The 13,421-nt window shown below is 40.6% G+C and overlaps 1 protein-coding gene across 1 annotated transcript; it reads left to right on the top strand.

Moving 5' to 3' along the window:
* Positions 1–290: 290 nt before the first annotated feature.
* Positions 291–10,506, top strand: LOC105926570 (cytochrome P450 2B4). Its single transcript, XM_012862947.3, has 11 exons — positions 291–490; positions 1,628–1,790; positions 2,521–2,673; positions 3,877–4,037; positions 4,416–4,484; positions 4,986–5,090; positions 7,203–7,341; positions 9,141–9,226; positions 9,765–9,866; positions 9,943–10,084; positions 10,163–10,506. The coding sequence occupies exons 1-11, from the start codon at positions 329–331 to the stop codon at positions 10,348–10,350; spliced, it is 1,470 nt and encodes a 489-aa protein (XP_012718401.2). The 5' UTR covers positions 291–328; the 3' UTR covers positions 10,351–10,506.
* The last annotated feature ends 2,915 nt before the right edge of the window (positions 10,507–13,421 follow it).

Raw genomic sequence — 13,421 nt, 5'->3', positions numbered from 1 at the left:
GCAAAAGTGAGCTATTTGTGATGCCATTGTTTAAGTTTATGTCATTACTAATAGTTTTCTCTCCCTTACTCTAAATTACAAAATTTCTGTGCCAGCAGTATCATCTCCCTTGGTGATGCCTTTTTTGTGAAATCATGGAGACTGGGTTGTGTCCAGGGTTAAGCGGAGAAAAACTGGCACGATTTTGTAAGTGAACAAGCGTTTGTGACCTGGCTCCCGTTTCTGGCTTTGTTCCATCTTTCGGACAAAGTATAAATCCACGCGAGGCAGGGCTAAAGGCAGAACTCAGCCACTTCTACTGCAATCTAACAGAGCCACCTGCCTCACCATGTTTATTTCTCTGGTTCTCTTATGCCTCTGCATTTTATTTTTCTTATTCCAGCTCAAATCTGGGAGGCCCAAGAATTTTCCACCAGGACCCTCCACCTTACCTCTGCTGGGGAACCTTTTAAACTTTAGCAAGGAGAAACCGCTCGAGGACTTTGAAAGGGTAAGAAACAGGATTTAAAATTTTATTTGTGATTTTTTTATTTTTTTAGGCGTTACCTTTGGATCCATTTGTGTTCTTAAAGTTAACGGTTGACACCTCCCTCATAATACATTTAGAACATCTTTGCAGTCTGTGAACTCAAACCTACCATGAATAAATGTCCAACACTTTTACCTTCACAAGAACACAGCTTTTCAAACTGTGTTCCCTCTGCTGAATATTGAGTATCCAATTGCGTAATGCTTCTGTATAGGGTTGGCTGCCTTCACATTTTGTTTTTATTCAGGCTGTTTTACTGAGGGGGACAGAATAACAATGGCACTCAAAGCGTTCTACATTTCCAATCTTTAAGGTCAAGCTTGCTCAGAAAAGTAATTTATATTCCTGCAAAAACATATCTGTGTTGACATGACAGAGCTGACGGTCTACTCACGTTTTCAATAATGTCTAGAAGACAAGTGTTTTCTCACTTGAATACTTAATGGACTAATTGCTCTGTGAGTTTATCCAGCCTGCTTAATGTTGCACAACCTTAGTGAAAAAGCAGAAGGTTTAGCTTAGCTTTCTGTACAGCCGATGAATTTGAAATTTATGATTTTGGGAGGATTGGATGCTTATCTTTCCATCGGCTTCTGCTTATTTTTTCAGACTTCTAACTTTGGGTGTGGTTTGGTTGCAGGTTAAGCTCTGCTCCAACTAATACTGTTCCTTTTATGTTAAATAGCCACTTAAATTATGCATGTATTCTGAACATAAAGTTCATTTGTCTTGTTTTTCCTGTGTATCTGGGATGAGAAGACCTTTTACATGCTATCAGCTTCACAGACAACAATGGACCTTGTGTTTAATTTAACGATTTTTCTAAACGTGAATACTTTTCTTTATTCATAATAACCATTTATAACTGATGTTCCTATTCTTTTTCATAAATTAAAATGTAATTCTTTCCACATATAGGAACATGGTTGAAAAGAGCAATATTACAACATTACATAACTCCATGAAAGGAGATTTTTGTAACGCAGTAAATTATTTCTTAAAGTGAATGCAGACCAAACAAGATACAGCACCAGTATTATATATTTTTTGGTATTTACTGTTAAAATGACCAACATTTTATGTGTTGTTCCCTGCCAGCTCAGAAAGTCATATGGAAACGTTTACAGCCTGTTCATTGGTCCCAGACCAGTTGTGGTCATCAACGGGCTGAAGGCCATGAAAGAAGCGATGGTGATCAAGGCTACTGATTTTGCTGGAAGACCTCAAGATATGTTTGTGAATGACATCACCCAGAACAAAGGTAGGAATTACATCACAAAACCAAAAACTAATCGCTATGACTGGTTGTACCATCATTGAAAGCATTCAAGAGCAGTTTAAGAAGGTGACTGTGAACTGATTGAGACCTTTACCCTGCTGCATATGCAACATCTACTCCATAGTCCTCATATAACGATTCTTGATCAGGTTCCCTCAGAATCATATGTTGACACACGGGATACCCCCTTCTCATCATTATTTGACCTGCAAGGTGCTCTCATTGAATATTATAGCAACCCAGCCTACATTAAACATTTAATCAAAATGCGTAACTGTATTTATATGCATTCTGATGACATGTATAGCGAGAAGTATAATAGAATAGAGAATAGAATAGAATAGAATAGAAAAGAATGGTAGAAGTGTGTGTTTTTTCATAATCTTCGTTCAGGGAAGGTAAAAAAATCTTTCATCAATTAGTTTCGCCGAAGATTTCATTTTCACATGTGTTATTACGTGTAGGCCGGAACAAAAGCAGGGAGGCATTCCATTTACTCTATATTCATCTGCCATTTTTGTAGAGGGAAATATAAGATAAGATAGGACTTTATCAATCTTACAATGGAGAAATTCATCCGTCACAAATTAATATGTATATGTAGACACCTATATTCATAATAAATTGAAAACAATCAAGGACTGGCATAAATGTGTAACAAATATACACTGTATATTAAACCTTTGCTCATGTGATTCCACATTTGTTTTAGGAGTGATTCTGGCAGATTATGGCCTCAGATGGAAAGAGCATCGACGCTTTGCTCTGATCACCCTGAGAAACTTTGGTCTAGGAAAGAAGTCAATGGAAGACAGAATTAATGATGAGATTCAATATACAATCAAAACACTGGAACAAAGCACAGGTATTCCATATATATGGGTCCACCTTAGGGGGATATATCATGCAAAATCCACTTTTTTGGCATTTAAATACATTGTTGTGAATATGAAGTCTCTAGGAGTACAGCAAATGTAAAGTTAGTTTTCTCAGGTACTGTGTAGATATCTTTATTTTTTAGTTAAGTCATAATTTTCAAACTGTACAGGTTTTTTTTTTTTTTTTTTTTACAAGTACGTCATAGTATTTGCAGCGGAACTGCAAAACAAGACCACAGATTACCATTTTACAGATTTCACAAATCTGCCATCTTTATGCTTTTTCCATGCTGCAATTTTGTAGTCCAAGCTCAAAGACGCTGAAGCTACAGGGGATAAGTGAAAATGTTCGGTTGTTGGGTGTATTAATCCACACAATTCATGACACCGTCTCCCAGCATACTAGAAAAATGGCCGAATGTGGTGGAGAGAAAAAGGCAAGAAAACGATTTGCTCTCAGATGCAGCTAAGAACAGGGGTAAAAGAGGCACTGTGGGACAACGACAATGAAGAATTTATACTGAAGCATTGCAGTTCCATCGGGGCAATGTGGCACAGAGGTTAGGGAGATGGTCTTGCAAGTGGCAGGTTGCTGGTTTGATCCCCTGTTCTGACTGTCTCTGTCGTTGTGTCCTTGGGCAAGCCACTTCACCCGCATTGCCTGCTGGTGGTGGTCAGAGGGCCCGGTGGCGCTGGTGCATGGCAGCCTCGCCTCTGTCAGTCTGCCCCAGGGCAGCTGTAGCTACTAACATAGCTCACCACCGTCAGGGTGTGAATGGGTGAATGACTGAACTGTAGTGTGAAGCGCTTTGGAGGTCATCAAGACTAGTTAAAGCGTTATACAAGTACAAACCATTTTCCAACTTACATAAACCACATGATATGTCCTTTTTAGAGTTTGTGTATCCTTTCATTCCTGCAACATTTTTATTTAAGGTTTTGATCAAGGATTTTCTATTACTCTAAGCACAAGCAAGCATTCTCTGAATTTTCCTTGTTTTATTTTGGTTAATGTGAACATAAATAACCAGATGGCCAGTAAGTAATCAAAGCATCAATGATACCTGTAGCCTTTTAAAAGGCCTCCCTGGAGGAGGCGTTGCTGTTTTAAAATAAGTGATCAGCTGTAATGATTTGACATTTTTAACAACCCCTGATCACATTAATTTGGGTTATTGGGATTTTTACAGGTGGCACTCTGAGTCCGCAGGTTATGTTCCATAATGCAGCCTCCAACATCATCTGCCAGGTTCTGTTTGGTGCACGCTTTGAATACAATGACGATTTGATCAAAGTTATTGTTCAGTGCTTCACCGAGAATGCAAAGATGACTAATGGACCTTGGGCAATGGTGAGTCAAAATCCATTTCTGATCTGCAAGAACTAAATCATGCATTTCATGAAACTCTTTCTGCCAAGACGTTGGAAAGATTCAAATTTTGATTAAAGGTCAGACATCTTCTTTTAAAACAGGACCTTTGTTTATTTAAGGCCTTTTTGAAATGGGCTTTGAACCTCAGATGGTCAAATAGGCCTTCTATGTGTTCATCTTGGTTTAAAATGGTAAACACAAATTGTTGTTTATTGGCACAAAGCAAAAGACAGATCAGTCTTCTTGGATTCAGATGCCCTTTACTCATGACATAAACCTGTTTGTGGCAGTTGTATAAAACAAACCAGAATTTGTATGTTATAATAAGAATAACTAATGGCTTATTTCTCTTTACAGGTGTACGACTCTCTTCCCATAACTCACAGCTTGCCACTGCCATTTAGAAATGCTTTTAAAAATTATGAGGTAATGCAACAAAGCTTAACTTGACACTCTCTACCTAAAAAAAAAAACATCAGTCCTTTCATCAATCTGTCAATCTATAGTTGTTACCTGGATGAAATTTCAGCTTTTTCTTGATCTCATCTATGCCTTTAGGTGTTAATGTGAAACTGTTAATGTAAAGTCTCCTATTGGAACAATGTAAAAACCTTCTCCAAAATATTTCAGAGGAAATGCTGTCTATAGACATGGTCCTGTATTTGATTTGGTACCTCTAAATTCTTGTGCAGGCTTAGAATTATAACACATTAAAGGTGCAATACCGACCCTATCCCAATAATGGCTCAAATCCACCTTAGGAAAGGTCTAACCACCATGTCCCTTTGATTACTCAACACCTCAAATTAAAACATTCTTCCAACCATCCAGGAAATAGTGGGACTTTATTCTTACAAACTGTATCTTTATCAATAGAAAGAAACATATTTTTCTGAATTTGTTTCCTGATTGTTTGTTTTTCTTTAGACTTGTCAGAATATTGCAATGGAGTTGGTGAATGAGCACAAGAAGACCAGAGTTCCTGGACAGCCCCGAGACTTTCTAGACTGCTATCTGGATAAACTGGAAAAGGTGGCAAGGGTCAATCCTCTATTTAAAACATCAAACATTGTGTATAGTTTAACTGCACCATATACCACTAATATATTGTCCTTGCGATATCAATATTCTTATCTTTATTTTTTTCTAAATCACCGCACAAGCTGGTCGCTGTGTGATTGTGACTCCATCTATTTTTTTAGCAATGCCTAGTAGTGTTTGTGTGTGTGTATATATGTGTGTCCTTGCCTTTATGTCTTCCACCCTCTCTACCTTTAATCAGTATATTACCTGCAACACTATAGACGGTAAAACACTATACTTACATGTAAATTGCAAAACAGCTTCCCTAGGGGGCTCAGATCATGACCTGGTTAACCTGCAGTCTGTGTATGAACCCCTTGTAAGCAAAATATATACTATCTGAGGTGTGACTAGCCCTCCCCCTCCCCCTCCATGTTACAGCCCATACACCCTCATCCTGGATGACTGCCTGTTCTTCTACCCAGAGCTGCACACCTCTCGGTTCTCAGCAATCATCCACTTCTTCAGCTTTAGATGACTCCATGAATCAATGCCCCTCCTCAGCCTTTCTTTCTCAGCACTGCAGATTCAATTCAATTTAATATAATTTTATTTATATAGTGCCAATTCATGAAACATGTCATCTCAAGGCAATTTCCAAAGTCAAATTGAATTAGTATTCAGGTGAGGAATGTACTGCAAAAAAACAAAGCAAGGGTGACTGCAGGGCTGATGGCATGGCCTCCAGGTTTCTGAGGTGCTGTGTAGGCCATCTGTGTGACATAATGGGAAACATCTTTAACACCAGTCTGAAGCTCCTGTGTGGTACTGGTGCCTAAGATTGCACACCCAAAGGACCTCAGCAGCTACAGGCCAGTAGCACTAACATTGCTTTTGATGAAAACCCTCAAAGCATTGGTCCTCAACCCAAACCACAGCTGACAGGTCTTCAATGGATCTACTGCAGTTTACCTACCAGCCTGGCATCGGGTTGGATAATGCCATCATCTTTCTACCGCACCAACACTTCTCCAAAAGCTCCCCAGGTTGCCACTTTCAAAGGTTCTTTGATGACTTTGCCATAGTTCAGGGGTTGCCAACTCTGGTCCTCGAGAGCCGGTGTCCTGCAACCTTTAGATGTGTCCCTGGTCTGACACGCCTGAGTCAAATAATCAGTTAATTAGCAGGACTCTGAAGAACCTGACTGCATACTGAGGAGGTAATTGTGCTATTTGATTCAGGTGTGTGGGGCCAGGGAAACCTCTAAAAGTTTCAGGACACCGGCTCTCGAGGACCGGAGTTGGCAACCCCTGCCATAGTTGGTCTCATCACAGATGAGATTGATAGAAGGGTTTTCTCATGTTCCGGTGTTTTCTTCATTAGTCGATAATTGTTCTCACTCTCCTGCGATAGACTGGCGACCTGTCCAGGGTGTACCCCACCTCTCGCCCATTGAATGCTGGAGGTGGCACCAGCAACCCTTGCAAACCCCATAAGGGATAAGCGTGCATAGATAATGGATGGATGGATGCTCTCCCTCTGGAGTCCCAAAGCCTTAGAAATGGCATTTTCAGACTGATGGATGTCAGGAATTTGTTTCTCATCTTTTCTTGAGTTTCTTAAGATCAGGACATGATGCATTCATTTTTGAGTTCTCTTAGGGTTCTTCATGTTGTCGGACAGGTTCTATTAAGTTGTTTCTGGACTGTACAGATCAGGCAGTAATCAGGCCTGGTTGTAGCAGGTGACACTGGTATTTCATTTTTTTATGAATTAGATTTGATTTATGATTTTATGTTTCTCACAGGACCATCTTAGTTTGGATTCTTTGAATTAATCTTTTTTAAAATGCTTTTTGTTTTTACACCTGCTGCCATTTATTGGTGTTAAATGTGTTTGATGATCAAATATGTAAGTATGACAGCAATACAAAAATGGAAAACACCTATAAGGGGACCAAAAATGTTGTGCACCTGTGTATCGGTAGTATCCAAAACAAAACAAGTTGGTTTTAAATATCCGATGCTCAGATGGGAGCTCTTCTTAAAGTACAATTAGGATTTTGCAAAACCTTTACCTTGTTTTAGTTTGTCTTACATTTTTCATTGTCCTTGTTTGCAGAGGGGCAATGATGGTTCTTCATTTTCAGAGGAACTGCTTACACACTACATTCTAGATCTTCACTTCGCTGGGACAGACACCACCTCCAACACTCTGCTCACAGGTTTTCTTTACCTGATGAACTACCCACACATACAAGGTATTTTGAACTATCTGGACAACACCAGTTTGGCTAATATTCCCTGTGAATTTTTTCATTCAAATAATCACATTTATAGTTGTATACTATCATCTTCTGCAGTGGGCTTAGTTTATAATTAGCATGAAGCTGAATGTGTCACAAATTATATAGCAAATTTATGCTTCTGTGCACGTTACAGATAATAAAACAAAAACATCAGAATGAAGGTATTTGAATTTAGGTTTCTTTCTACAATTCCACTGAACAAAGACTAAGTTGGTGCAATTATTACAAACATTACTTTTCAACTCATATGTCAAAGTGAAGCAGATACAGTAGAAGTATGTCTCTAAGCATTTGGATAAAAGTGATTGCTGGAAATTTTTTGTGCCATTTTGTTAGACTATTTAAACAGAAGCTCCTCTTTTTGGATGTTTTAACACAGATATATTATGATCAATATCATTCCTACCTCACCGACATTTATCAATCAAAATTTTTGGGAGTCAGAAACACTACAGCAAACTCTTTAATTTTTTCCACATGTTGCAAAATTAGAATTGTGAAATAAAGTCAGACTGTTTCTAATGCTATAAGAAACTCATTAAGTAACTGCCCCCTCACCGCAGGGTGCCCACACTACAAAACTTAGCTGCCTGGACCAATCTCACTCTTTGCCCGCTGTTTTGAACAGCACAGGAAAGACATTCTCTTTTTCATGGATGACGACACTCTAGCCAGGAGTGACAAAGCGACAGTGGGTCCACATGGGGTTCAGAGACCCGCCAACATGAGCAGGCTGGACCATGCTAAGTAAAGCCAGTTTTATGTGAAGTCAACATCAAAATCAAAGCAGCAGTGATCTTTCTAAGCTGTTCAGGAGAAAGCTGACCCTGGAGGCAATCTACGCAATGGCAGGCCGTGTAGAAATACCTTCACTGCTACACATTATTTTCAGTCGATCGTCTGCCTACAACGTCCTCTAGCGTCTTAAGTTGCCAGTTTGAGTCTTAATTATTTCCAGGAAAAATAATTACATTAATAAAAATCAAGTGTCTTAAAGGTTATTGATTTTTATTTTGCCAATTATCTTTAAAATTATATTTTCTCATATGTTTTACCTAACTCAGGTTTACATTGTGAATGGGTTGAACACAAACCAAAGGCTAAGGTTAAGCCACTTTAACCTCATTCCACATTCTTTAAGATGAACTTTGGTTTTCTAACTTAGATCTTTCTTTTATTCTGATGATAATGGTTTTAAAATATTGCTTTTGTTCTTTTGTGTGTACACAGTTTCTTCATTTCTTTAATCTTAATTTTGCTTAGTAGTTTTAGTTAAGTTTCATTAGCCTAGTAGAGAAAATTTGTTGATTGAAATATAGCTTTAATTCAGATAAACAGCATTACATATTGATGTTCTCTTGATGTTAATTTGTTAAGAAACTTCTCTTGATCTTGAAGAGAAGTTGTCACTAATTAATTCCATATGTATGCAGAGTTTGCTGTTAGAAGGACGTTTTTTTAGTGCCCCAATAAAATGTCTTCTGTTACTACAAATTGGGAATTTAAGAGTGGGGATAGCTCATAAAAAAGTAAAACTGTGAGGCAAAAATATAAATAAATAAATAAATATAGTCTGTCTTTAAATTCGACTACCATGTTGGTGATTATATTGTTCTTTATTGTTTTTACTGATAGGTCAGTATTTCCTGAGACACCTGGCCATTCACTATGCTCCTTACACCAGGCAGTTATAAGTGCATTTTAGTAGGAGCTAAGCTGCAGAGTAACATGCACAACATGGGATTCCTCAGAACGATGTCAGCAGGAGATCGACCAGGTGCTGCAGGGGAACGATCGGGTCAGCTTTGAGGACAGACACAGCATGCCTTATGTGCAGGTATAGAGCATCAAGTGATTTCTTCTGGATTTATGTTCAGAACCCTGTGTCATCTGGTGTTGGGACAAAGTTCTTAATACAAAGGGGGCCACTTTGAATAGAGGTTTTAGATGTTGTTCTTTTCCAATTAGCTACAAAGCAGCCAAAATCAACTTGAAAAGCTTTATTTCTCAGGGCTTTCTGAAGTTTGAACCCCTTTTTAGTTTCATAGTAGATTGGTTATTTTATCATTTTATTCAGCCACAGTCTTTCATCAGACCATTCTTAAGGCAATATTTTTTTTTGTTTAATTAGAAAAGGTGACCTAGGGATCAGTTGCACTGCCCAACCAAACCAAACATGGCTAAAATACAGTAACAGGATGGAACCAGCATAGAAAAAAGACAACGTGATGAACATCGTGAGAGTGGGTCTCATTTAAATTAGTCTCTATGGATTTGACATTATCGGTTTGGACTGTATGTGTAGATATTCTGCTTTTCCTCTTTAGTTTTTGAGTGCTTGAAGTCTTGCAAAAAACAGAAACTTTGTGTTCCAGGCTGTGATCCATGAAATTCAGAGAATTGCCAACACTGTTCCTCTTAGCGTCTTCCACTGTACAACTAAAGACACAGAGCTCCTGGGGTACTCCATTCCCAAGGTGAGTTACCCATTACAGAAATATGTGTTTGTAAGAGGGGGACGCAATGACATTCATATGCTCTTTTTCGATTCAGGGTACAATTATTATCCAGAACCTGACCTCAGTGCTCAGGGAAGAGGGACAGTGGAAATTTCCTCATGAGTTCAACCCTGAAAACTTCTTGGATGAACAAGGAAAGTTTGTAAAACCAGACGCCTTCATGCCTTTCTCTGCAGGTAAAAAAGAATAAAAAAACGATCACTTCTGAGACGATAAGCAGAGTAGGTGAAACCAATCTTTTTCCTGTTTCCCAGGCCCTCGGATGTGTCTCGGAGAGGGTCTGGCTCGAATGGAGCTCTTCCTTTTCACTGTGACTCTGCTGAAGAAGTTCAAGTTCACCTGGCCAGAGGATACAGGAGAACCGGACTTTACTCCAGTCTATGGAGTCACTCTCACTCCTAAACCTTATTACATGAAGGTCCATTTGAGATCTATAGCCTGAGGACAGCAAAAACACACTGCATAAGGAGCAATAGCTCAAATTTACAACTGAAAACCAATTAATTACAACTAAACAATGCTTCAGAATCAAGTTTAATAAGGAAGCTATATACACTCAGTAAACTGTGCGTTAATGTAACGCAGAAGCTTGTAAGTCCTGAATGGGGGAGAGAGACAGTGTCCAGTTTCACGGGCGGCTCTTGGCCTTGTTCATAAGGCTGGTAGCAGATGGGAAAAAACTGTTCTTGTGGCGTGAAGTTTTGGTCCTGATGGACCGCAGCTTCCTGCCAGAGGGAAGTGTCTGAAAAAGTTTGTGACTGGGGTGCGAGGGATCAGCCACAATCTTCCCTGCACGCCTCAGAGTCCTGGAGGCTTACAGGTCCTGGAGAGATGGAAGATTGCAGCCAATCACCTTCTCTGCAGACCTGATGACACGCTGCAGTCTGCTCTGGTCCTTAGCGGTGGCACCAGCGTACCAGATAGTGATGGAGGAGGTGAGGATGGACTCAATGATGGATGAGTAGAAGTGCACCATCATTGTCCTTGGCAGGTTGAAGTTCTTCAGCTGCCTTCTTCAGGAAGTCCATCCTCTGCTGGGCTTTCTTGGTGAGGGAGTTGATGTTCAGCTCCCACTTTAGGTCCTGGGAGATGATAGTTCCCAGGAAGCGGAAAGACTCCACAGTGTTGATGGTGGAGTCACAGAGGGTGATGGGGGTAGCTGGGGCTGAGTTCTTCCTGAAGTCCAAAACCATCTCCACTGTTTTTACAGCGTTGAGCTCCAGGTTGTTCTCCCTGCACCGGGTCACCAGATGGTCAGCCTCCCACCTGTAGGCGGACTCATCACCATCAGAAATAAGTCTGATGAGAGTGGTGTCGTCCGCAAACTTCAGGAGCTGGACAGACTGATGACTGGAGGTGCAGCTGTTGGTGTACAGGGAGAAGAGCAGAGGAGAAAGAACACAGCCCTGGGGGGAACCAGTGCTGATGAGCTGAGAGTCAGTCATGTTTTCCCAGATTCATGTGCTGCTTCCTGTCAGACAGGAAGTCTGTGATCCACCTGCAGGTGGAGTCGGGCACACTTAGCTGGGAGAGCTTCTCCTGAAGCAGAGCTGGGATGATTGTATTGAAGGCAGAGCTGAAATCCACAAACAGGATCCGGGCGTAGGTTCCTGTAGTGTCCAGGTTTCTAGGGAATGTAGTGTAGGGCCAGGTTGACAGCGTCGTCTGCAGACTTGTTGGCTCTGTAGGCAAACTGTAGAGGGTCCAGGAGGGGATCTGTGATATCTTTAAGGTGTGAAAGCACAAGGTGCTCAAAAGACTTCATAACCACAGAGGTCAGAGCGACGGATAATGGTGGAGGATTTGAAGCAGGCTGGCACGTGACATGTCACCAATGAGGTGTTAGAAATGTCTGTGAACACTGGAGACAGCTGATCAGCACAGTGCTTCAGGGTGGATGGAGAGACAGAGTCTGGCCCAAGAGCTTTCCGGGGGTTCTGTCTTCTGAAGAGTTTGTTAACATCTCTCTCGTGTATGGAAAGAGTTGTCACTGAGGAGGAGGTGGAGGTGATCTGTTGGGTGGTGTCGTGGGGGTGGTTGCAGGACTGTCCCTTTGTCTGTCGAAATGACAGTAGAAGTTGTTCAGGTCGTTTGCTAACTGTCGGTCGTTCATGGAGTGGGGGGCTTTAGGCTTGTAATTTGTTATCTCCCTAAGCCCTTTGCGGACAGAAGCAGAGTCTTTGGCTGAAAACTGTTTTTTCAGCTTCTCAGAGTACAGTCCTTTAGCGTCTCTCACCGCCTTACTAAACTTGTATTTTGCATTTCTGAATCTGCATTTATCCCCACTTTTCAAGGCATCTTCTTTGTCCAACCTTAGCCTTCTGAGTTTGGCTGTGAACCAGGGTTTATCACTGTTGCAACTCACCCTGGTGCGTGATGGACCACAGCAGTCCTCACAGTAGCACATGTCACAGCCTCTGTGAACTCATCCAGGCTGTCGGAAGCAGCTCTGAAAACATCCCAGTCAGTAGAATCCAAACACGCCTGAAGATCCTCCACAGCCTCACTAGACCACTTCTTTGATGTCCTCACTACAGGTTTGCAGAGTTTTAGTTTCTACCTGTAAGCAGGAATAAGTGAACCATGACGTGGTCAGACTGGCCCAGTGCATCATGGGGGAAGGCGTGATAAGCATCTCTGACTGTAGTGTAGCAGTGATCCAGAATGCTCTCCTCTCTGGTCGGGCATTTAATCTGCTCTACATTCAGTATCTGGTCTACGACCGTGCGCTGTGCGACCTGCACGTTTGCATGCGGCGCGATGTAAACACCGACCAGAATGAATAAAGCAAACTCGCAGAGTGAATAAAAAGGCTTACAGTTTATGTTGAAGGATTCCAGGTCAGGGATGAAATGGCTCAATGGCTAACAAACTCACTGTCATGATATAATTATTCAGTTTAGGCACAAAGATGGCTTTACCAGATTTGCAATCCTTCTTTCTGTGTTTGTTCCGTTATCAAGATATCAAGCAAAATAATAAGTGAATACCAGAGACTTTAGACTGAATGGGTTGGGATGACTAGATGCTGTTTCTGCAACACTTCAAGAATCAGCATTTGCATTCCAGAAATAAATAGAGGTGGTGGATATCACAAAAAGTTAACATACCTTTTAGCTACTTTTGGAGAGTGTTTTTGCTGGAATCAGTTGCTAAAGCTGTTTCTACATCAGCCAAACATAAAATGAACAGATGGACATCTTTGAGTGTGTGGAATCAGTGTTAACACTGAATTATTTTAAACTTTTGGCACTATCACACTGTGGATCAGACTTGGTCTTCACATCAGGACAGTCTGCAATATGGTTTGCAAATAAAGTTGTAACAGCAGTTTTTTTTAAAACTTTGTTTTACTACGAGCCAGACTTTCTTTTTAAAATATTTTTTTTATCCCCATAACATCTCCACTACCCTAATGCCTGAGCCCCCCCCCCCCCAGTACATCAGCAATATAACAAACAAACAAAAATAACAAGATTCAAACTTCTTTTGTTTATGGTGTAAGCAATTTTG

Source organism: Fundulus heteroclitus, chromosome 2 (assembly GCF_011125445.2).
Source record: "Fundulus heteroclitus isolate FHET01 chromosome 2, MU-UCD_Fhet_4.1, whole genome shotgun sequence".
Classification (NCBI taxonomy): domain Eukaryota; kingdom Metazoa; phylum Chordata; class Actinopteri; order Cyprinodontiformes; family Fundulidae; genus Fundulus; species Fundulus heteroclitus.
This window is presented reverse-complemented; position numbering and strand designations above follow the sequence as displayed.

What these genes read in the sequence shown, in the direction of transcription:
- LOC105926570 (XM_012862947.3), top strand. Translation starts at nt 329, where the DNA reads ATGTTTATTTCTCTGGTTCTCTTATGCCTCTGCATTTTATTTTTCTTA. An exon ending in CTAATGGACCTTGGGCAATG is followed by an intron (nt 4,038 to 4,415) that starts GTGAGTCAAAAT and finishes TTCTCTTTACAG; the next exon opens with GTGTACGACTCTCTTCCCAT. An exon ending in GAACTACCCACACATACAAG is followed by an intron (nt 7,342 to 9,140) that starts GTATTTTGAACT and finishes GGGATTCCTCAG; the next exon opens with AACGATGTCAGCAGGAGATC.